The 23,361-nt window shown below is 52.0% G+C and overlaps 1 protein-coding gene across 11 annotated transcripts in view; it reads right to left on the bottom strand.

Annotated features, from left to right (window-relative positions):
• TMEM63A (transmembrane protein 63A) overlaps positions 1-23,361 on the bottom strand; it is a 33,008-nt gene that overhangs the window by 4,847 nt on the left and 4,800 nt on the right. For 7 of the 11 annotated variants that reach the window (XM_012533599.3, XM_033430377.2, XM_049705691.1 and 4 more), the window contains 18 exons: positions 22,683-22,882; positions 19,663-19,742; positions 17,683-17,746; positions 16,697-16,734; positions 13,096-13,238; positions 12,316-12,367; positions 11,791-11,899; positions 10,930-11,000; positions 8,864-8,944; positions 8,554-8,677; positions 8,328-8,461; positions 6,895-7,032; positions 5,339-5,492; positions 3,087-3,193; positions 2,858-2,944; positions 2,334-2,396; positions 1,237-1,399; positions 203-308 (listed from right to left, as the gene is read on the bottom strand). In XM_012533599.3, coding sequence (XP_012389053.2) covers positions 203-308; positions 1,237-1,399; positions 2,334-2,396; positions 2,858-2,944; positions 3,087-3,193; positions 5,339-5,492; positions 6,895-7,032; positions 8,328-8,461; positions 8,554-8,677; positions 8,864-8,944; positions 10,930-11,000; positions 11,791-11,899; positions 12,316-12,367; positions 13,096-13,238; positions 16,697-16,734; positions 17,683-17,746; positions 19,663-19,742; positions 22,683-22,868 — 1,900 coding nt within the window. In that variant the 5' untranslated portion in view covers positions 22,869-22,882. Of the gene's footprint in view, positions 1-202; positions 309-1,236; positions 1,400-2,333; positions 2,397-2,857; positions 2,945-3,086; positions 3,194-5,338; positions 5,493-6,894; positions 7,033-8,327; positions 8,462-8,553; positions 8,678-8,863; positions 8,945-10,929; positions 11,001-11,790; positions 11,900-12,315; positions 12,368-13,095; positions 13,239-16,696; positions 16,735-16,826; positions 17,057-17,682; positions 17,747-19,662; positions 19,743-22,682; positions 23,349-23,361 lie in introns of those variants that run through there. The other 4 variants (XM_049705711.1, XM_049705703.1, XM_033430379.2 and 1 more) reach the window with 4 other exon arrangements.

Below are 23,361 nucleotides of genomic sequence, written 5' to 3'. Positions count from 1 at the left end.
GGGTACTAAGAGAGCTCGCAGTTTGGAAGGCCCGCGGAAGGAATCCACGGGAAGTGAAATTAAATGTGGCGTCCCCTGTGGCTCCCTGGCAGCTTCTGGTTCCTGTGGCCACAAGAGGCCCTCTGTTTGTGGGGCTCCAGGACGCCCTGCTGATGGCTGTCAGCCATCCGCCTACCCGGGGACCGGCCCCAGGGCCACTCACCGAACGGCACGATGATGGGGCAGGTGATGCTGTAGGCCATGATGACGGTGAAGACGCAGAGCATCCACGCGTACATGGCTCCAAACTCGTACTCGAAGGCCTGGTTCTGGGAGGGGGAGGTGGTGAGGGGCTTAGGGGCCTGGTCCAACCCGCCTCTGTGCACTCCAAGTGGGCGGGGAGAACACAGTGCGGGAGGACTTTGGAAGTGGGAGGCTCACCGCGCCCCTCACCTCTCAAGGCCCCTTCTGTCCCTCCACAAGCCTCCTCCAGCTTCACCTGGCTCACGCCCAGACCTCGAAAGGCACAATGACTCGTGTTTTCGTAGTGTTTCTCTTGTTCTAATCCTGTCTACACAACAGGCCTGTGAGCCCCCAAAGGGCAGAGGGGCTACATCTGACTGTAGAATGATACTCCACAGACTCTGTCAGACCCAACATCACTCCGCCCCTTCTAGCCGTGTGTCCCGGGCCAAGCACTTGACCTCCAGGTGGCTTAGTCTGTGCGTCTGCAAAGCAAACTCCAGTAGCGCCCATCTCACGGCGGGCTCTGAGGATTAAATGACAGGATGCAGGGCTTCTCCTCTTATGGTTCCCACAGTGGCAAAGGAGAATAAAAGAGAACCCCACACACCCAATTTAGAGAGTCCTGGAACAAATGCCACCAGCCCAAAATGCCTTGACCTCTGTAGTAATCTAAGAATTTATGCAAATGAAGGTCCATGGGAAAGGTGTGTGTGTGTGTGTGTGTGTGTGTGTGTGTGTGTGTGTGTGTGTGTGTGTGTGTGTGTGTGAGAGAGAGAGAGAGATCAGCCCGGTTAAAATGCAAAAATCCCCACTCTCTCCTCCAGCCCGAGTCAGTGTGGAGGATGACCTAGCCAGGCCCTCACCCAGGCTCCTTACACCTCCTCTCCTCACAGCCCTGGGCCCAGCTGAGAGGCCCTGAGCAGAGTGCCCGGCACTTAGCAGGCGGCTGGGTGAACGTGGGCAGCGGGGAGGCTCTGGGACGAAGGCGGCGCCCACACCCAGCCTCTGTACCTGCTTGATGTTTCTGCGGTCGGCTGCAGTCTTGGCCATGACCATGCGGAAGGTGTAGAGGATGAGGCCGGGCAGCCGCAGCAGCTCCATGCCGTTGCCAATGAAGGCCGAGGCGATGACATAGTTCACAAAGAAGGCGCCCTGGTCGGGCAGGAAGACGCACCTGGGGAACCACCGGGTGGGCGAGCTGAGCGCCCCGAGAGGGAGAGGGGCCCGTGACTGAGCAGAGACAGGACTCAGAACTGACCACGGATTTGGCCATCTGGAAGTCACTGTCAACCTAGACCCGAGCTGGTTGGGTATGGGTGTGTCTGTCTGTGGCTGCCAGCTCCCAAGTCCTCAGTTTACCCAGCGAGAACCCATTTAAGAAAATTCACTCTATCCTTTCAGGCTTCCCTGTGAGCAGTCCTTTGGAAAAGTCTATCTTGGACATTCGGGCCTACATTAGGACTTAAAGTATAGTACAGTAGGGGCTGGGGATGAATCCCAGCTCTGTCTCTTAACTAGCTGGGTAGCCTTTTTTTCTTCAGCATGTCTGGGCCTCAGTCTCATCTGTAAAATGGAAATAGTCGTATTTCTGACTCATAGCTTGTTTAAAGATTAAATGAAAGAAAGAATCAAGCATTTAGCATAGCATCTTCTTAAATAACAGCTATTACTATTAAGTGGGTTCGGTACAAGTTGAAAATACTAACGAGGACACACATTAGAAATAAGTTCAACTCCTCTCTCCTAGCAAAAATAATCCTGGACCAGACAGTCATTCTGGTTGCAGTGTTAATTATTATTCTCCTTCCCCCTTCCCTGGCACCACTGAGACCCAGCAGTTCCTTCTCCCCAGGCGGTTCTGTTCTCAGTAAGTAAGTTTCAAAGAATGAATGAGAACGCCACTAATTGAGTTTCAGCCTAAAAGATTAACCACATTTCTGCACTTGTAGCACAAAGTGGGTCAGTTCCCCCGGTGCAGCCCCGCCAGGAACCTGTAGTGGTGCGGGGAGTCCACAGGCCCTGAAGGACAGACAACCCTGCCCCCACTGCAGCCCCAGCCCCAGCCCCTGGGGGACGTGGCTCCACAACTCAGCGTGGCCGATACTTACTCCAACCTGACAGAGGCCTCCGAGGAAGTTTTATCAAAGAGCCACCGGAAGAAAAAATCCAAACTGAAAGAAAAATGAATCCCGTAAGAACTTATTTCCAACAGTCCATGTGATCACTGCATATGTTTTCATTTTCTTCTGCTTTTTTTTTTTTAAAAAAAAGGCCAAATCTCAAGATCTACCCGGGTTCTCTAAGATGCTACTTATTATACCATAACTCATCAGGGCCTGCTTTAACAGAAACTTCCTTCCTCAAAATAACCAAAGCCATGATGAGACCCTCTCCCTAAGTGGAAGGTCCATGGTAAGTTTCATTTTCAAGCTTTTTTTTTTTTTTTAAGGCAGAAAGATCATATCTCTGGAAGAATCAGTGGGCCGGCACAATTGCATGCCAAGTGAGTGTGACAGGTTCAAATGTCGTCAGGAATTTGCAACCACTCCCAAAGCATCTGCATTTTCTTGAGGACAGTGTTCTCTGTTGTGACCCTGGTTCTGAATTTAGAGCAGGAGGTGGTAATATGTACCTGGTGAGGCCCAGGGAGGGCAGAATCAGCACCATGAAGATCAAGAATATGTAGACCTTGGTCATCATGATTCGGTTTTCCCCTGACCTGCAGGAAGTCAGAGGTGAGCCGTCACAGTCCCTCAGGTGCACCGGGCGTCCCCAGTAAGGCCCCGGCTGTATGCCCATCGCGCTGGAGGGGAGGGGGCATCAGAGACACCCACCTCAGGGGCGAGCCCCAGGGAACTCACTTGGTCCAGTGAGACTCCAGCACCGTAGAGTAGTAAACGACGGTGGGCAGCAGGGCTGAGAAGGACCACAGGAGGAGGGTTGGGAAGAACTGGCTGATGATGGGGTCCTAGAAAACAGTCCACAGCAGAGAGAGCTGTGAGCCCTGGGGGCTTTGGGCCATGACCTGTTGGCATGGTGACTCAGTGACCTCTGGGATTTTGGTCACTTTTGTCCCCCAGAAGCAACACTGTACCTGGTACAGGGTAGATAATGTCGGCTGAACAGACAATAACAGCACCTGACATTTGTACAGTGCTTTCTTTTTCTTTTTCTCTTTTTTTTTTTTTTTTGCGGTACGCGGGCCTCTCACTGCTGTGGCCTCTCCCGTTGCGGAGCACAGGCTCCGGACGCGCAGGCTCAGCGGCCATGGCTCGCGGGCCCAGCCGCTCCGCGGCATGTGGGATCTTCCCGGACCGGGGCACGAACCCGCGTCCCCTGCATCGGCAGGCGGACTCTCAACCACTGCGCCACCAGGGAAGCCCCAGTGCTTTATTTTTCTTATTTTTATTTAAAGAAGATTTTTGGCCACGCTATGTGACATTTGGGATTTTAGTTCCCCCACCAGGGATCGAACCTGTACCCCCTGCAGTGGAAGCATAGAGTCTTAACCACTGAACCTCCAGGGAAGTCCCTTTATAGCTCTTTAGAGTGAAGAATGCAACTTCACATACAACTGAACTCCACTTGTCTTACTGACCAGAGAGATAACCTCCTCCATTCCCTATAGAAAGCCAATGACGGACGCCAAAGGAAGACAGAGCACTGACGGCCAGGGCCCTTCCCCAGCCACCTGGCCCAGTCGTAGCTTCCCAGAACTGCTTCGTGATTGTTCCCAATCTCATCTATGCCTGTTGTACTTGTTATTGCAATTACATGGTTCGATTAACTTATTACCTTCTCTGATAAAATGAGCATAGCAATAGAGAGATTTCTTTGGAAACTAAGTTGGGTACATTGGAAAGACTTGATAAAGGCCAATTTCTCAAAAACGCTGCTGAATTAGATGAGAGTGAATTAACTGTAAAAGACCAAGGGAAATGAAATCTAGGAGGGTTCTATACTTTGAACGGCTTTGCAAGTATCTTTAAGTTCTTGCTTGACTGTGAGAAAGCAAAACTAGAATCACAAACAATGAAATAAGCGTGTGTTTTATATAAAATACACAAAGGGGAAATCCAGTCAGCAGATCCTTCCTCAAAAGAACAGGCCTTGACCATACATCAAAAGACTGGCAAAGGAATAAACATGTAGATGCTTTAAATCTAAACAAAACTTACATATTTTTTATTATCTATTGAGTCATTTGGTCATCACAACGGCCCCATGGGTATAACATAGCGGAGTGTTATAGAGGACAAAGCCAGTTTTTAGAGGAAAAACGAAGGCTCAGAATTCCTCAGCTAGGGAATGGCAGAGCGAGGACCAGGCCCTCAGGCCCCCCAGCCCACTGTGCTCTCCCAGAGTGTGATTAACCAAATGCCAAGTGGAACTGAAGAAAAAAGAAAGGATGTGGAGTGATATTTCGGCAAAGCCAATTGTGGGAAACCAAGTAGATGCCATTTTAGGGAGTGTTCAGCTGTTATCAATTCATCTAAGGTCCTTAAAAATCATCCATTACCTATCTAGAATAAGGACCTTTACAACAGGATTATCAGAAACTGAAATATAAAAAGAAAACTTGATTCATGACCCTGCCACCCCAACCAGAGAAGCGCTTTGCATTCTTTGCTGCCCACTCCCCGTAGCAGCCATCCTGCACACACATCACTGGCACACCGCTATAACCACTGCTGAGAGAGAATTTCATATTCTGCTTTTATCGTAAAACCCCACGTCTGCCACAAAGTCTATACAGTTTTTTAATGGATGCTTAACAGTCTGTCAGACTGAATATACCTCATTCAACTCCTAATTTTACCCCTACTGTTGAACATTTAGATTGATTCCACTGTATCTATGTCTCTATAGTTAACACATACACACACATATACATACACTTACATGTATACATAAAGTATATACACACATGTATATCTACATAACGTTACTATAAAGACATTGTAATAAATGTGGCCATGCCTGCTCAGGGGCTTCAAAGCACATGAGCTGAGTGAGACGGCCTCTGGCTTCAGCGGCCCCCACGGCTCTTGGTCTCATTCCTCCCGCACCCGCCATGTCCTCTTGGCAGAGGCCCTGCAGAGTGGTCACTCACATTTAGCGCATGGATGGGTTTGGTGACGTTGAACTTGTCCATGGTGGACAGGATGATGGAGGGCGTGGTCAGGAAAAACAGCCCCAAGAAGAGAGTGAAGTTGATGCCCAGCCATTGGAACCACCAGCGGAGGCCCTGGATAGAGAGGTTCTTCCTGCAGAGGGGAGGACACAGGCCTTGGAGGTTTATCTCTCAGGTTCTGGCCACCTATGACACCTACAGTGCCCACGGCTTGGGTGAGTCAGAAGGTCAAATTTAGGCAAGGCAAGAGACTAGACTGAGGGCTCTGGCTGAGGGCCCATCTTGACCTTGGGAGCACAGGCAAGTGTCCTGCACTGAACTTCAGCTATAGGAAGGTCGAATTTGGGGTCCCTATGAGCTCAGAGGGAAAACAGGTTATCTGCAGCTAGAGTCTGGGAGCCAGAACCTACTCGAAGAGATGCCATGAGCCCCCCAGCAGACCAAACAAGGCTGCAACATGGCATTTTTCAGACACACTAAAGACACGTGACTCCCCACGGGGCCGTGAGCTGTGGTGTGAGCTGGAGGGAGGCGGGGGACAAAAGCAAAAGGCGCAGCTGGAACCCGCCCTGGCTTCTCACCCCACCAGGAGCAGACCGACAAACCAGTCCCAAGTTTAGAAAGCTCAGTGAACCAAAGAGCAGAATTGCCAGGGGCTGAAATACAGCCGGGTGGAGATGAGCGCCCAAACCCTGCTCTGGACCAGGAACTGAGGCCAGGCCGGATGGCGAGCCATGCTGGGGCCTCTGCGGGGCTGTCCTCACCCTCGGCATCGTGCTTAAGGCTCCTGTGGACACAGCTCGGCTCACCAGCTTGTGGCCCAGGCTAGAGAGGCGGCTGGCACCTAACCCAGGGCTGCACTGTCTGTTACAGCAGCCTCGAGCCACAGCAGGCTACTGCGTGTTGAAATGTGGTTGGTCCAAACAGAGATGGGCCAGAAGTGGCACATACACGCTGGATCTCAAAGACGCTACGTGTGAAAAGGAGACTTCAAAACATCTCAATTAAAAAAAACTGATTACATATTAAAATGATAATATTTTAGATACAGAGGGAGAACTCTTATTAAAGTTAATTTTAACAGTTTCTTTTTTTTTAAGACCTGTTTTTTTGTTGTGTTTTTTTGTGTGTTTTTTGGCCTCACCGTGCACCTTGCAGGATCTCAGTTCCCTGACCGGGGACTGAACCTGGGCCATGGCCGTGAAACCTGAAATCCTAACCACTAGGCAACCAGGGAACTCCCCAGTTTCTTTTACTTTTTTTAATGTGGCTAAAAGGAAACTTAAAATTACATACATTGCTCCCATTATAATCCTACCAGATACTGCTGATACCGGGGAGAAAAAATGGAGTGAAGTCCTGGCTGTGGACACACCACCCACCCCCATCACACCTCCCGCCCCCTGCCCAGAGGAGTGCAGGAGAGTATGAGTGTCTCTCTGAGTGCCAGGTCACACCTGTGCTTCCAGGTGACTTGGGCAGCCCTGCAGGGCTCCCAGGCCCCATTCCCGCCCCTTGCCGGCCTGGGGGCTCACCAGCAGATGTCTTCGGGGTAAGCGGCGAAGCTGACCGTCCACTTGGAGATGCAGAGCTCTCTGCTGTGGGAGGATGGCTGCGGGTCACTTTTGCACTGAAGGCCCTGACACTTGCAGGCGTTGAAGTCCTTCAGGATGCTGCCAGGAAATGTAGAAATGGCCAGGGTCCAGACCCCTCGGGGTACCATGTACCCACACAGCAAACAGGACCGTGTGAGAGTGGGAGCCCCATGGCACAGGACCTTTGCTTTATTATTAGTTTATTATACTTATGCTATAATTAGTGCTATGAAAGAGATGCCATTCTTAGCACATTATGTGCAGAATTTTGCTGAATCCTCAGGACAACCCTCTAAGCCGGGGATTACCATTCCTATTTTACAGATGAGGAAACTGAGGCTCTCAGAGTTAGGTTTTGCACCCTGTCTGTCTGACCCCAGCTCCCACGCTGTTGGCATTGCCCCAACATAGGGTTCCTCCTTGCGGCCCCCCTCTGCCCTGCCCATGAAGCTGGACATCCCGCTGCCAGGCCCGCGGCCTTACTTTTCCACTCCCTCACCTCTTCCCAGGCCCCATAGCAGCATTAGACTGCATCACCTATGACTCCAAGATGCCCCTCCCTAGGACTCCCACCCCCACCCTCTCCACACCTTCCCTCTTTAGTCTCCCACAAAGAACCCACCAGCACCCCTACTCCTGTCTCAGAACACTCTTCCTCTTTCCACTGGCCTCGTCCCCACCCCAGCCTCACTTGAGAGTCTGCAAGGCACAGCCAGGAGTCTGTTCCCAGGGTTCACGATGCACAAAGCAGGGAAGGCAGGGGAAGGAGCATTTGCTGGGCCAGCTCCTTTCCGTCTCCCTCTACCGACCCCATCCCCTGCTGCCCCCGAGGCGAGACGACATGGAGATCCCAGGCATGAGAGCGTTTTAGGAGCTAGAGCTCATGCCAAGGTGCACTATGAAAACCCACTCCCTTGGGCCAGGCTCTCAGCAGCAGTGAGCATCCTGGAGTGCCCAGAGGTATTCCCCCACAGCAGTGCATCTGTAGGGAGATGGGAAGGCCACGCACAGAAGGAAGATCTGTGGTTCCAGAGTGGGTACGTGAAAGAGGGTGGCATCCACCCCACCTGGTGAAATGCTGGCTCATAGAGGCAATGGGATCCCTGGGGCAGCTGGTGAGAGCCCGGCAGTGGGGTAAGGCCATATCAACCCAAGAGGGGCTCAGCTGGAATCACCCATGCCCAGCTGTCACACAAACATCGGCCAGGCTCCCCAAGGGAGTGGGTGTGGATGGCTGCCCCCAATCCCAGCCACACCGGCAGAAGGAGATGGAAATGCTACAAATCCCAGCGGTGGCGGTCCAGCAGTACCATCTCTATCCAAGAGGGACAGCAATTTAGCTGGAGGCAGACAAGGAACGTGCCCACACTCACTAGGTGGCCATGGACTTTTCCTGGAAGGTGACGAAGGCCATTCCCAGGGGCTGGTCCTGGACCCTGCATTCCTCTTCTGTGATCCTCTCCGTCAGCCTGTCCTTCATGCGCGTGTAGTAGGCGATGGCGTCCTCCTACCAGAGGACACATCCCCTTGTGATGACACGGCCCTGTGCAGGTCTCGGGGGACCCAGCGCCCACGTTCCCGGGGGGTGTGGGCCCTCACCCACTCACACCCCTTCACTTCACAGCAGCAGAACTGGCCGCAGGGCTTGGGGTTGATGAGGGTCTGCTGGCCTGTCTTCATCTGCAGGTTTGTGTAATAGGTCAGGCTCTTCTCTGTCTTTTTTCTGCAGTGGGAGGGACAAACTTCAGACTCGCGATCCTGTGGTGTGACTCACAGAGCCACTCCCCTCCTTTCCTCCCTAGGGGATCCGAGGCCAGCAAGGAAGGAGGATGGCATCTCAGAGGGAAGGAGTCAGAAAGGTGCAGGCCAGCTCAGTCCATGCCCGCCCACCCTGCCAGCCCTCCCTTACCTCTCCCTGCACAGGTAAATCAGCTTGGCCACGTTGTAGCACAGCTGGACCTCCACCACTTCACACGTGGGATACGCGTCCCTGTGCCCAGGGCAGATCAGAAGCAAAAGATAGCCATTGGAAAAGAGAATCCCCCCAGGCAGGAGAGACCCCCAAGACTCCAGGTGTGGCAGAGCAATTACACTGCTCATTTCTGTGCCAGGGGAGACCTCTTTCCTCTTTGTCTTTTACCAAAGGGGGAAATTTTGAAATGTAATACAAAGAGGTCCTTTTAAATAGCATGAAAGTAACTGCCTGAAACCGACAAGTTTATACCCACTTGGCTTTAAATCAGTCAGTACTTCTCCTGAAGAAAAAAAATAACACTATTCATTACCTCCTCTACCCATGCAAAGGAGTAAATTTATTGTTTGCTCTAGGTCATTCCTACTCTGGACCATCACTGAAATCCTATTCAGTTTGTGACCCTTTTGAAGATCACAGACCTTTTTGGTCTCATGAAAGCAAAGGACCCTCAGCCCAGTAAATGCATTAACTTATTTGATCCTCGCCATAACCTGTGAGGTTTGTGTCCCCATTTTACAGATGAGGACAATATGTGTCGGAGAGGTAAAACGACTTGTGCCCAAGATCACACAGCTAGTGAGTGTCTGAGCCAGGAAGTGAATCCAGGTGGCCCAGCTCCAGGGCCCATGCCTGTACCCAGCGTACGATGCTCCCTCACCATATACGCAAAATCCTATGTGCAACTCCTGGGCATTCCTGAACCGTGTACATCCCCACCTACTACTTGCTAGGCACTGGGATGGAGCCTGGATAAGTTTACATTTTAGTGAGAGAGAGAGACACAGCCCATAGACATGTCAGGCAGACAATTTCAGGTCCCATTACGAGCTTTGCGGAAGAGAACAATGGCGTTAGCATCCCTTCTACAAGGCAAATTCACACATCAATCCCCATGGATTGCAGCAGTGTTCACTAAAAGGGCTGCCTGAAATAGGAGAAGGTGTGATTCAGTGTTTGTAATGGGAATGAGAGGACTTTTTTTTCTCTTTAAGGTAATATATTAGGTGGAGCTACTGTTTCCAAATGTTGCCTAACAGGAAACTTTGGGGAGCTGTTTCAAGGAATAGAGAAAAATGATTCCAGTACCCAATGTTTATGTATAGAAAAATATTTCTAAAATACTTAGGGTTTCTAAAAGAGAGGTTAGTCAATAAATTTTAAACATTCATTTTGCAATTCTGTTTATACTAATAATTTGCTTAGCAAGTGTTCTTCATAAATAGTGCCAAGCCACAGCCAGCCCCTAATCCATACTACAAATTAATGACTGCTGATGAGGAATGAATACAGCCTGAAACCTCAGCTCCCTAGCCCAGGTGCAAGTCCTCCAGCCCAGGGTCCTGGGAGCCTTCCCGGCCTGCTCTCCCCGAACCATCCCCTTTCCTGAAGCTCCATGAGATGCCCTGCATTCATCGCACCGTACACACAATTTCCTTCTCACAGGAAGGCCCTTCCTCTAGCCTCCACCTGCAGGTCTCCCCGGTGCAGGTGCTCAGAGGAGGCTGCTGGAAAGGAGGTTCTGCTGGGAGAGCTGGGAGAGAGCTCTGTGAGGACAGGGCTCCGGACCCGGAGTGCTCACTCAAGAGGCACGTGCTGGGCAGAAGAATGAACCACGAAATGCAGAGCGGGGCCCAGGTCCCTCCCCGCCTCCGAGACTGCTGTCTCTCGGGCATCTCTGCAAAGCTGACGCTGAGAAGCCCAGGGTGAATCCTTTTCTTTTTTTTTTGTTTGCGGGGAATGTGTGGGCGTGTTGTTTCTATGAATCTTTTTCTCTGCCCCTGAGCTCTCAAGATGTTTATCTGCCCCACACCCTGGCCTGTATTCTGGCTACTGCGTTCACGTGGGCAGCCGTGGCTGCCGGCAGAGGACGTGCCGCCCCAGCCCAGGCCCTCACAGCCCCAGGAGAGCCTGCCCAGAGCCGCATCCGCGGCTCTGTGGCTGGGCCAAGTCCTCCTAGGGTGTCTCTCCCCTTCCCTCCCAGTGGAAGCGGCCCTGCTCACCGGAAGTGGCTCTCCACAGTCTCCTTCTTCGCGTCTCTGGAGAGTCCTGTGATGAACAGGGTCCGTCTTACCTGCCGGAGAAACACACCAGGGAGAAAAGTCACCAGGGCAAGCCAGTCTGCCAGGGGGACACACCCTGTTCAAGCCTCCTCAAGGAAGACGATGGGGACTCAGAGGCTCAGGTGCTTGCCTTCCTGGCCTGACAGAGCCTTGAAGTCTCTTCTTTACATAGCATCTTCTTCTAGGCAGTCAAGAATAAATTTCCAGGGAATTCCCTGGTGGTCCAGTGGTTAGAGCTCTGCGCTTCCACTGCACGGGGCACGGGTTCGATCCCTGGTCAGGGAACTAAGATCCCGCATGCCACGCAGTGTGGCCAAAAAAAAAAAAAAAACATTTCCAAAGCAATTTCGATGAGCCTCCTTTGCATGACAAGAGACTGAGAAAGAACCCAGAAAGGGGAAGTGACTCAAATGAGGTCACACAGCAGATCAGAGGAGGCCCCAGGCCTGGAACCAAGTAATAGAAACTCCCTCTCCCCCCATCAAGTTATGGGCTGCAACGAGAGAGGGAGCTGCTCTCAATTCAAACTTCTTGGAAGTTACTTAGAATCAGTAACTACACGCCCAAACCCCACAAGTCTAAAGGCTAGTTGGCAAAATGGGGGGAAATAGCCAAATCCTAAAACAATCTACCAGAAAAAAATTTTAATGCCGATTCTGAGCACACATTTGCAAGCCTGAGGCCCCTCCTTACCCTCACTGCCATCGTGGTGCTGGGGAGTAAGCCTGGTGCCACTCCTCCCCAGCTCCCACCTGAGACCCTCCCCAGCACGTGTCCAGCCCCCCACCGCCCCTCACTCACCAGGTTCTCCTCTTTGTACTTGATGGACCGGGTATGGTGCCGCATGAAGCCCACAGTGAGGATGAGGTAAAGGATAGCGAAGATGGTGTGCAGCCAAAGGAGGTCGTTGCTGCGGGGGAGGGGAGGGACACCACCTGCCCTCAGGGCTGGGCTCCCAGGCAGGGAGTGAGGGTGCAGGGCTGGGCTTGGCTACCCTCATGGCACTGAGCTGAGGGCCAAAGGCTTCATCACAACAGATTCCTCCAACAGAGGTTGAGCGGCCAGTGCCCTTTAGAGAGGGCACTGTCCTGACTAATGAAGCCCAGCTCCACAGGGCCCTCTGTGTTTCCTAAAACCCGCTGCAAAACAACGGCGGCCTGGGGCGTGTCCATGCCCATAACCCAGCAGCGGGCACCAACGGCAAAGAGGCTTTCAGACATTAAGTCGCTCACTTTGGACGACCTCTGGCCTATCCCGGGCTCCAGAATCCACCCTCTCCTTGGTCTCACCCATCAGCACCCTCACGCCCCCCAACTTCGAACTCACTCAGTCTGCAGGTTTGCGATGGTCGTCCTCCCAAAGCTGTAAGGGTCTTTGTCTGCAGAGAAGCACAGATACTCAGTTGCAGGGTCACACTAGGGGAGTGGGAGGGGGGCAGCACAGCCTTGGTCTGTGGAGCTCTGAGAAGCAGCAGCATAAGATGTCCGAGAAGTCAGAGGACTGTATCCGGTCTTTTCAGAGCTACACCAACCAAGGCCTCTGCTTTACTCCAAGATGCTTCTGGCAACTTCTCAACCTACCAGGTGGGTAAAGTCAAAATCTGAATTCATCTTGCTTTGAGAGTCTTGTGGCATTCCTTGAGAAATCTAGAAACACCCTAAGCTGTTCCCAAAACCAAGGCTGGGAATCACTGGGCGTAAGAGGTGGATTCGTGATGGGGACGCCGGATTCCTGTGGGTGCTGGGAAATAGAACGCCACGCTCTGATTTTCACTTTGAGCTTCACAGACATCTTCTGGATCCACTACTTGTGGCCTCCTGATTTGGGTGGGGGCAGGAAACTACAAAACACACTCTGAAAGCCCCTGATCGGTCTTGGGGTCTTCCTCCTACTTAGATATTAGGGGCCCCAGCGCTTGGCCCAGGTTTGGGGTGGCTTCTTCTCCAGATCTTTAAGCAGATGGAAAAGTTCAGAAAGTCACCCTGAGACCTTCTCACATCTGAATTTGAGCATGAATCCTGGGGTTCTGATCCACCACAATGAGGCCCTTTCCCCAGGGCTGCTGCTCTGCCTGGGCCCAACTCAGGCAAGATGAGGAGTCCTTACCCAGCAAGCTCCCCGAGAGGTTGACGGGCAGGATGACACACAGAGACAAGAAGCTGATCACCACCAGCAGGAAGATGATGTGTCTCTGGAACGACAGGTAGTGGATGGCGTCCTCCCCACACCACTCCAGGATCTGGTCATCTCTGGCCAAGACACACATGGAATCTTAGTGAGTAGTGGTAACGGGCTGGGATGATCTCATTTAACCGTCATGACCGTCCGTGAGGTAGGTCCCAATTTGATCTCCACTTTTTTAAATATGAGGAAACAGGTAAAGAAACAGCACGTTAACTTTTACAAACATCCAGCCTGTAACAGCAGAGCTATGACGTGAACTCCAGAGGCTGGAGCTCTCAGCCCTCGCCCCACACTCCTGGACGAAGGAACCTGCCACTGCTCCACTTTAGGTCTCTAGAAACATCTGTGCCCACGTTTGTGTGTAAATACAATTATCCCTCATCCCTTTCCTGCACCCGTGGACAAGCAAAGCCACTGATAAGAGGGCTGCTGAGAATCTCCTGAGCAAAGCTGTGTGTGTCCAGGCTCACGGCTCCCACCCTTCCTCCCGTCTCCTCCTCAGGGAAACTGGGAGACAGAGGTGGAGCCACTGCTTTATTTTACTTATCTTTGAATATTTATCTATTTATTTGGCTGTGCCGGTCTTCGTTGAGGCGTGTGGGATCTTCGTGACCGCGTGCGGACCGTCATTGCGGCACGCGGGATCTCTAGTTGCTGCGTGTGGGATCTTTTAGTTGTGGCACGCGGGATCTAGTTCCCTGACCAGGGATTGAACCCGGGCCCCCTGCATTGGGAGCGCAGAGTTTTAACCACTGGGCCACCAGGGAAGTCCCTGGAGCTACTGCTTTAAACATTCTAAGGCTCAGTCCATCCCGCTGGCCCTGCCTCTTCCCTGTGTCCCTGCTGTGGCCCCAGAGGCGGGGGGCGACCTGCTCCACCCTTTCCCACCCTCAGTGCTGTATTTGGAGGCTCCAGGTCATTTGGGGACCCAGAAGATTCTGGGTTCTGACAGCCAGACTTCCATGCTACAGAGGGAGAAGGGGAGGGGGGTGTCTCCTGTTTTCCTGTTCTCCTGACAGGGAGCTACCCTGAGGATCCTGCTTCCAGAAGACAGGGAAAGCCCTGCACTGGGAAGAAAGAGCTCAGGGAAGCAAGGGCCACAGCATAAAAAGGCAGGTGTGAAAGGTGTGGCGCGAGGGCTCTGCAGCCAGCCAGCCAGACCACGGTGGACTCCAGCTCAGCTGCCTCCAGAGAGGGTCACAGCACCCACCTGAGGCTGGGACCTAAAGCAGGGAGGCTACGACCCGCTAGCTAGCTGGTCACTCAGCAGGTGCACAGGAGGCAGTGAGGATCCAGGCCCAACACCGTGCCTGGTGCCGGGTGGACGCTCGCAGTACGCTTGCTAATGTTACCCCTTTTTACTGCTTACCTGGAGGACAAAGTTCTGCCACTGACTACACTGTTTTCACTTCTAAATACACTACCAAAATGCATATACTTTGCCACAATACGTGCTTACTAAACAAACATTGGTGAAGATTAAAACCCATAAGTGGGACTTCCCTGGTGGGCCAGTGGGTAAGACTCCACGTTCCCAATGCAGGGGGCCGGGGTTCGATCCCCGGTCGGGGAACTAGATCCCACGTGCACGCCGCAACTAAAAAGATCCCGCATGCCGCAACTAAGAAATAAATAAATAAACAAATATTTTTAAAAAATAAAACCAATAAGTGAGTAATTTTCATCAACAATTTTTTCTTGAGATACACCTCGAATTTCCCTATCTTGCTGGGAAAGGCAATCTGGAAGGAAACTGAGAGGCCTCTTTAAATGTCAGTTGTAACGCTGGGCGTGAGCAGCTGTTAAAATTTAATTGCAGGGCTTCGTTGGTGGCGCAGTGGTTGAGAGTCCGCCTGCCGAGGCAGGGGACACGGGTTCGTGCCCCGGTCCGGGAAGATCCCACATGCCGCGGAGCGGCTAGGCCCGTGAGCCATGGCCGCTGAGCCTGCGCGTCCGGAGCCTGTGCTCCGCAACGGGAGAGGCCACAACAGTGAGAGGCCCACGTACCGCGAAATAAAAAAAAAAAAAATTTAATTGCAGCCTTAAAAACAGTCAAAGGGTAGTCCTTTCTGTGGCAGGAACAGAAGAGAAAAAACCGTGGGAGTTGAAATGGAAAAATATGTCTGATACAGCATTAAAATGACAAAGCAGAAGACGCAACTGTACGGGTATGGCCTCACTCAATGAGAAGTGAGGTCCTCGCAGAGAGGGCTGGAAGGGGACATGGAGTGATAGAAACAGTGGGTACGGACTGCGGTGCAAACCGTCAGCAGCCTTTGCTAGTTAACGTGAAGATGATGAGTCAAAGTTTCTGGCTTTGCCCCACCCAATGGAGGCAGAGAGTGGGGGGCACAGCCCAGGGTAGGGGAACGGCCTAAGTCCCAACCACCGCTGCCATGGGCAGTGGCCGAGCAGAGGGAAACATGCCGAGGGCATCTTTCAGAGGTAGGGGTAGGGGTGGCTTAAAATTTCTTCCTATGAATTCTGTTCTGTACGTGATGGAATTTTGCACAGAATATGCATGACTTCCGACACCCGGAGGAAACGCTGACATGACTTTGGAGTGGGCAGGGAAGGGCGGGGCTGGCAAACCTACCTCTCCCACCTCTGTCCCCTCCTCCCTCCCAGAAACCTCCCCTCCTACTCCAGACCAGAGTTCACTGGTTTCTTCTGCACACCATGCCTTCTGCCAGTTCCCCTGGGAACAACTCTCACCAGCCTGGACCCTTCACAACACGCTCACGCGTGTGAATGCATTTGAACTAGACAGAGCAGGTGTTATTCTCAGCCTGCTTTTATAGTTGGGGAAACTGAAGCCCAGAGAGAGGGACTTACCCAATGTCCTAGAACTGTCACATTTCATCACTTCTAAGATGGCATTTCCATATTTCAACACCTCTGAAATGGGGGGCACCCTGGGATCATAGCCAATCACAGCACAATAGGAAGCATTTTCTCATTCTCGGTGCTGTGCGTCTTACAACGGCGGTTTCTCAGATAGGATGCAATACGGCCGCAGGCAGCGGAGCTGAGACTCGCAGCTTGGCTCTCCCACCACATGCAAGGGGACTAACTGGCTTATAATCACCAAGCGCCTCTTTCAGGATTTCTCTCCAAGGGGCCCAAGTTTTAAGAAAAAAAAGAAAACTTCTAACCACATGAGCTGAATATATTAAGCAATCATTATTTCTCCACTTGTCACTAATTCAAAGACATGACACTGCCTAGGAGAGCTTCCATCCAAATATATCCGTGTTAAATAGTATGTAGATATAATTCCTGCCTAAAGCAAAAAATTAGCTTTAATTAGCTTGCACAGGGGCTCCCTGGGCCACCTTTATTCTCAGCCCCCAAGTATAGCTTTGGGTCTGAACTGAAAAGTATCTGAGGGACTCCAGCTCAGGATCAGGCAGCTTGGCTCTCTCCTGCTTGGCTCTCTCCTGGCTCTCTCCTGCTGACGGGCCGAACACCCAAACAAACCCACCCAGACAAAGACACCTCCAGCCACGCGCGCTGTACTCACTGCAGGCGGAAGACCGCAGTCAGCCAGGGGCAGCATCCCTGGAAACGGAGAACAGGGGTTAGCTTCCAACAATCTCTGTTTTTCGGAGGCAGACATAATCATCATCTTTGACTTTAAACAACCACCTAACCTCCCGTTTTACAAAAAGCAGTGCTTTTGTCCCAAATTCAGCAAAGCAACCCTCTTGTCCAAAGGCGACAGAGTCGGTGTGTTCCCAGTCCTCTGTCACATGCATCCTGTGCCTGGAGATCTAGTGAACGTCTCTCAAGTTTCGACAATTTGAGGAATTATACAGGCTCCTGCGTCAAATGGTGCAACTTGAATGGAGAGCTGATGAAAGTTCAGGCCGCTCTGGAGAAGCTGACGGGGGCTTCTGTTTGTTTCAAGATGACTGAATGAGATGCAAGACAAAAGCAAGGAACCAAGCCCACTCAACTGGACAGTTCCCTGGGGCGGGGTTTAGAGAGGGAAAGGGTTTCATGGGTTTTAGTGTCCGTCGTATCTCTTCAACTTGATACCCCTTAAAGCTGGACTACCAGCTGGGAAAAACAAATATTTGCTCGTCATTCATTTGACAGTCACTTAGCACCTACTGGGTGTCAGGAGGTGGGGAACAGGGCTGGATAAGATTCGGTTCCTGCCCACAGCTGGCTCATAAGCTAGCAAGCAAGTCAATAATTAACTGTCACACAAAGCCGTTAAGTATGATAACACAGACAAGAGCTGTAGCCAGGTGCCTGAGAATTAATCAAAGTCTCGCGATCCTGGATCACGCAGCTGCCACCTTTGCTGTGGTATTTCCCAAGTTCAGGTGTCTTTGTCAAAGCAGAGAAGAGCTCTCACCAGCATGTGCCACTCAAGGTCAAGGGTATAGAGTTAGCGGCTCAGCAGGAGTACAACTGCCCTCTCCCTGCCAATTCTTTACTGCCCATCCTTGCAAGCCCCCATCCCGCAGCCACAACCATACCTGCCCCTTAAATACCAACCAGCTCGCTTTCAAAGTCCTGCTGCCCTGAGGAGGAAGATGACAGTCTCTGGAATCTGGACTCACTAGAAACACAAAAGGGAAAAATGGCAGATAATCCTTTTAAAAGGTCTAAAAACTTATGTCTAGTATCTCGCTGCCTCTTAGAGCTCAGGACCAAAGCTACTAGTGCTCGGTGGCTGGAACAAAACATAACTCACCCTGTGAAAAATACAGGCAAGGGCATCGACCGTTCCAAGGTTTGGTGAGACGTCAAACTCTATGTTACGTGGGATGAATAACAGGGGGTCAGGGTGTCAGCGGACCATCCTGTGCTCCACACCCTTGAACCTCAGCCCTGTGACTGGTCTACGTAGAGTGACTTCAAAGTGTTGCCTGTTTACGATATATTTCCCAATAGAGCAAATAAAACTTGGAATAAATACTGTATTTTATCAAATCTAAGACACCACTGGTTGTAAAGGGCACAATTATTTTTTGAACCACTAAGGAGTAAAGGATGCTGTCAATTAACCAGGATCACCATCGATAATAAGTTGCACCCAATTTCATAGACGAGAAAATGCCAAAGATGAGCATTTTAGACTTGATGAACTGGGGCATTTCACATTGCTAATTCGGGCAGATCCTTGCTTCTGAGTAACCCATAAAAACACCCCGTGCGCTGTGAATTTGAGGTGTTTGCAATATGCTACGTTTTGCTTTTCTCTCTGTTTTCCTACTCCCGGCCTCACCATCCCACTTCTCATGGCATAAGGCCTGGTGAAGCTCAACTTTCAAAGCCTTTCCAGAGAACTGCCTCAATTGACCTTCATGGTAACCCTACGGGCAAGAAGAGGCAAGAGGAAACAACTCAACGAGCTCAGGGCCCTGACCAAGATGACACAGCCACGGAAGTGTGGAGGCCCCTGATTTCCAGGTGCTCTAGTCTCTTGTAGTACTCAGCCCTCCTAGGAGTGAATGTGCCAAAAAGGCACCAGGTGTTTCAAACGTTTCCCCCCAAACAGTCCAAGGCTGGCGCACAGCTGAAGCAGAGGCCCCAGCACCTTACCCCAAGGTTAATACCCTTGGGCTTCCGCAAACACCAGGGTGGAGACTGTGGGGAAAGAAGGTGCATTTACAGACACCCTCATCGCCCTCCTGCACAGACCGCATGTCAACATGGGAACCCCCTGAGGAGCAAGGGTGGGGGTCTGCCTGCGGAGCCCCCGGGGAGGCTTGGGCGGGACAGCCCGGACCAGTCTGTTTCCCCAATCGCTTCCTATTGCTGCATTTGGCACAAGATCCTGGGGTGAGGGACAGCTAGTTGGAGCTGGAAATTCCAGTTGTGCAGACCTGGAACTCATTCTCCCCCTTCAGGTGACATGCGTAGAGAGCCCAGGGTGGAGGTGGAAGGACGTGAGTCCTGGCCAAGGCAGTCTGTGCTGTGTGACAGAGCGTCCGAAGCGGGCGGATTAGGGCCACTGGCTGACCCTGACCCAGAGGAGAGGAGCAGCTCACCTACGGCCCTGCTGCCCTTCTCAATCCAGCTCGCCTCATCCCCAGCCCCGAACTAATTAATCTCAAAGAAGATACACTTGAAAATGTCCAAGGCGAGAAAGCAAGCTGGCATCCTCCTCAGCTGATGATGAAAGCCTTAAGTATCTAAGGCAACTAGATTTCTTCCGTAGCCCGAAGCAGCTGGCTCACAGCGGGCCAGCTCCAAGCCCCGGGGGAAAGCTGGGTGTGTGGGCAATGGTTTTCTTACCGCCACCAAGAAGGTACCAAGGCTAATCTCACAGGTCTGTGGTGAAGAGCAGAGAGAACAGTTTCTGGTACAGGCCTGGCAGACACACTAATGAACACAATCTAATACGAGCATCATGTGTGGGCTGTGCCTGGTGGGCCTCACAAGCCCCCAGCCCCATCCCAGCCTCTGTCTCTGTCTCTGTCTCTCTCTCTCACACACACACAGACGCTTGACGTAATGAGTCTTTTTTACCTGTTTGCTTCTGACACCAGGGCAATGCGGCCATAATCCCAGAAGTTTCTTCTTATGATGGAAAATACCAATACTAAAAACTAAAAGTAGAAAAGAAATCAGGTCTTGTAGAAGCATATTGGATGGCTTCTAATTAGGGGCAATTGTCTTAAGGGCAAAGCCCACCCCTCCCCCAACACCCCCCCACCGACTCAGGAGGGCTAAAAGGGCCAGAGAAGGCACGGAGCTGCCCAAGGCCACACAGCTCAAGGGCTCAACGCTGTGCTCACCCCCTTCACCAGCTCCTGTCCCCTGTGCCCAAGCCACAGAGGCTATCAACACTGACACGGAGCTTGCCCCAGCAGCCCCCTAGGCAAGCACTCAGGTCCTGCTCTTTTAGTCTCAAGGCAGCCCTGACAGCCACGGCCTTCCTCAGCCCTGGTTTGCCTGCAGGGTCTCCTGAGCAGGAAGGCCCTCACAGCAGCCCTGGGGACCAGCTCCCTCCTTCACTTTACATAAAGCTGCATTTTTCATTACAGAACAGAGGTAGCAGAGCTCCTGGAAGCTGAGCCAGAAGTGGTCAGATCTTTATCTTGAGTTTGGTTCTCCTGGAGGCAAGCCGTGGGGACGCCTGGCGCAGAGCACGCGGGGCCCTCGGCAGGCCTGTGCGCCCAACAGCAACGCCAGGCGCTGGACTCAATTCTAACCCCCTTTCCGCTCTAAGTCTGTCGATTCTAGACTGTCTCCTCGCTCCCTCCGTGTCCACCTTTGCAGGTCCTCTGTCTTGCTCCTGCCTGTCTCCCCTCCCTGGACAGGCTCCCTCCCTTCAGGGCTCAGCGTTTTAATCAGTATATCCCTGCCTGCCCTAGTCAGGAACTGTGGTTTTAAATGTGGGTTTTGCGTAAAATAGCTAGTGGGAAGCAGCTGCATAGCACAGGGAGATCAGCTCGGTGGTTTGTGACCACCTAGAGGGGTGGGATAGGGAGGGTGGGAGGGAGGGAGACGCAAGAGGGAGGAGATATGGGAACATATGTATATGTATAACTGATTCACTTTGTTATACAGCAGAAAGTAACACACTATTGTAAAGCTATTATACTCCAATAAAGATGTTAAAAAAATTAATGAATGAATTGGCTAAATGGAATTTATAATAAAGAACATTGTATATTTAAAAAAAAGAAAGAAAGAAAGAAAGAAAAAGAAAGAAAGTTGTTGAAGTTAATGAGCACCCAAAGCTGTAGTGAATCAGGGCCTCCTACACTGAGTTGCACATGCAGAAAGGAAACATGGAAACTGGCATTTTCTCCGTCCTATTTGTCCGTGTTGGACATTCCCTTTATTCACGTCATGATACTCTTTCTGGTATTCCTTCATGCTTAAGCACAAATAAAATTGCTCTGTTTCTCAAGATAAAAAAAAAAAAAAAAAAAAAAATGTGGGTTTTGGACCCCAGAGGGGCTGAGTTCCAGCAGAATTTTCTCAAGGTGAATCTGGAAGTTGCTGATATATTTTCAAAGGCAGGTGAGTCCTGCTGTCGGATAAACATGAAGGCGGCTTGTAAGTGCCTGCCCTCTGCCCTGGCTGCTGCTCCCTTGGCTCGAGCGGCGTGGACATTTCCCACGCATCTCTCTCCTCCAGGCCCCTCTGGCTCTTTGGTGGGTCCCTTCCTCCACCCCACCCCCAATCCCCGTAACTTCCTGCAATACAAATCCACCCCCACCAGCACACTCCACCGGAGAGCTACTCTCTCTTCTCAACCAAGACATACCCACCCCAGCCTGCCTCTCCGGACTTCTCTCCTTGGCCCAGACCCTCCCCTCCCTGGAGACGCTGGATGGATCACAGCTCTAGGGCCACCCTCCTCCATGAATCCCACCAACCTTCAAATCCGTCACCACTCTCCTGCCTACTCCCTCCTCCCAACCAAGGCTGGTAGATATGACTGTTCTCAACCTACAAATGGGTTTTGGCTCCAAGACGTGGGTTATTCGGCACTTAAAGAGCCCTTTTTCGTAAAAGCAACATGAGTAGCACACGGGTTCCCACATCTGCCCTTAGAGGACCAACAAATGTAGCAAAAGTCTAAGGCAACAATTTAGACTTTAATCCTAGGGAGGAAAATGCAAAGAGGAGTTAGGACTCCCTTTCCCTCTTCCTATGAACATTTTTCCCCCCAAGCAAACTTGGGTTGGATACCCGCCTCCTTCAGGGACGGGGGCCCTCCGGCTACCCTAAACCCCCTCCCCCAGGCCCCCACCTAACCTCTGGCCCAAAGCAGTCCAAGGGGTCTACTCCCTCCATCCCCTCTTACCCTGTTCAATCAGATGGCCTCCACCACATGGGAGGAGAAGGTGACAAGAGGGACCAACCATCCCATGGGCACTTGTCAAAAGAAGGTGCCCCTGAGCCCCAGTAAATCTCACCTAGCATGTCTGAGCCAGTCTAGGGGAGAATACGGCATATTTCAGATTGGGTTGGGGGGGCGGTCTTTGGGAACAAGGAGGTCTGAACTAAAGAAAGGCCACCTATGAGGGTCGGCACTGATCTCGCCTTTCCCCGGTTTTCTCCTTTTCTCGTCTGATCCTCTAAAGGCCCAGGGACCCCAGTGGGGAACAGGGGGGTGACATTTATAAATTGGGAATTGCAGCTGCTCTAATGCCCATTCACATCTCTCATCCCTGTGGACTGACCCTTCCCAGGGGCCTTAGACACGTGACGGGCTGATAACTCGGTAACAATGGTAATAATCAAAAGAATCGTAATGTGTATTCTTTACATATATTGCCTTATTTAATCTTGTCCCAGAATCTTCGAGGTAAAAATTATTACCTCCATTTACAGAGCAAAAACCTGAGGCCTAAACAAGCTATGTAACATGCCCAAGGTTACAGAGCTGCGAAGTAGCGGAGCTAGGACTTCAACCCAGGGATGTCTGCTGGCTCCTCACCTGAGTTTCCCTGAAAGCCCTGGGGTGGCGGGGAGTTGGGGGATGGAGGTTAAACAAACAAATAACTGACACGATTCTCAAGGAGTCTCACCAGGAAGCAGCTGACGTCTATGAACAGGACAGTGGGGATGCCACCGAAGGTGACCCCCTGGAGCACGGTGCTGTTTTTGGCCGAGTTGTAGCAGTAGGAGTCGTTGGGCTGGTCCCCGATGCCCAGCCGCTGGCGGATGGCCACCGCCCTGGATTGCCACAGCTCCAGGAATGGGGAGTCAGTCATCGTGCTGGTCCTCCCTGGAGAATGGGACCCGGCGGAGGGTCAGGGCTCCAACTCTCCCGTGGTTTCCCCAGCCAGCGCTGGCAGAGCCAAGGGCGGGTGTCTCCTCCAGGGGCTGGTGGGGCACAGGGATCGGGGAGAGGCAGACACTGGCCCCGAGCGCCCGGCAGAGCCCACAGAGAATAGCTCCATTGTGGGAACAGCCCGGAGGGTCAGATGGACCGGGTGGATGGCTCACCCAGGACACAGCTGGCCGCCTCCCCAGCGAGGGTGAACAGGAGGACAGGGGAGGACAGGAGCTGCTGTGGTGCCTGCCTAAGGGGTACCAAGTTCCTCCAGCCTCAGGGACGACTGCCGGGAAGTCATTCCTGCAGCGGGACCCTGGGAGGTCCGGAGGGCAGGCAGGGGAGACCAGGCAGGGCACAGGAATCAACAGAGGAGGAGGAAGAGTGTCCAAGTGCAACAACTCTTTTTTTTTTTTTTTTTTTTTGTGCGG

This window comes from Orcinus orca, chromosome 1 (assembly GCF_937001465.1).
Source record: "Orcinus orca chromosome 1, mOrcOrc1.1, whole genome shotgun sequence".
NCBI classification, from domain to species: Eukaryota; Metazoa; Chordata; class Mammalia; order Artiodactyla; family Delphinidae; genus Orcinus; species Orcinus orca.
Note: the sequence above shows the minus strand (reverse complement) of the source record. Positions and strands in the feature narration are given on the sequence as shown.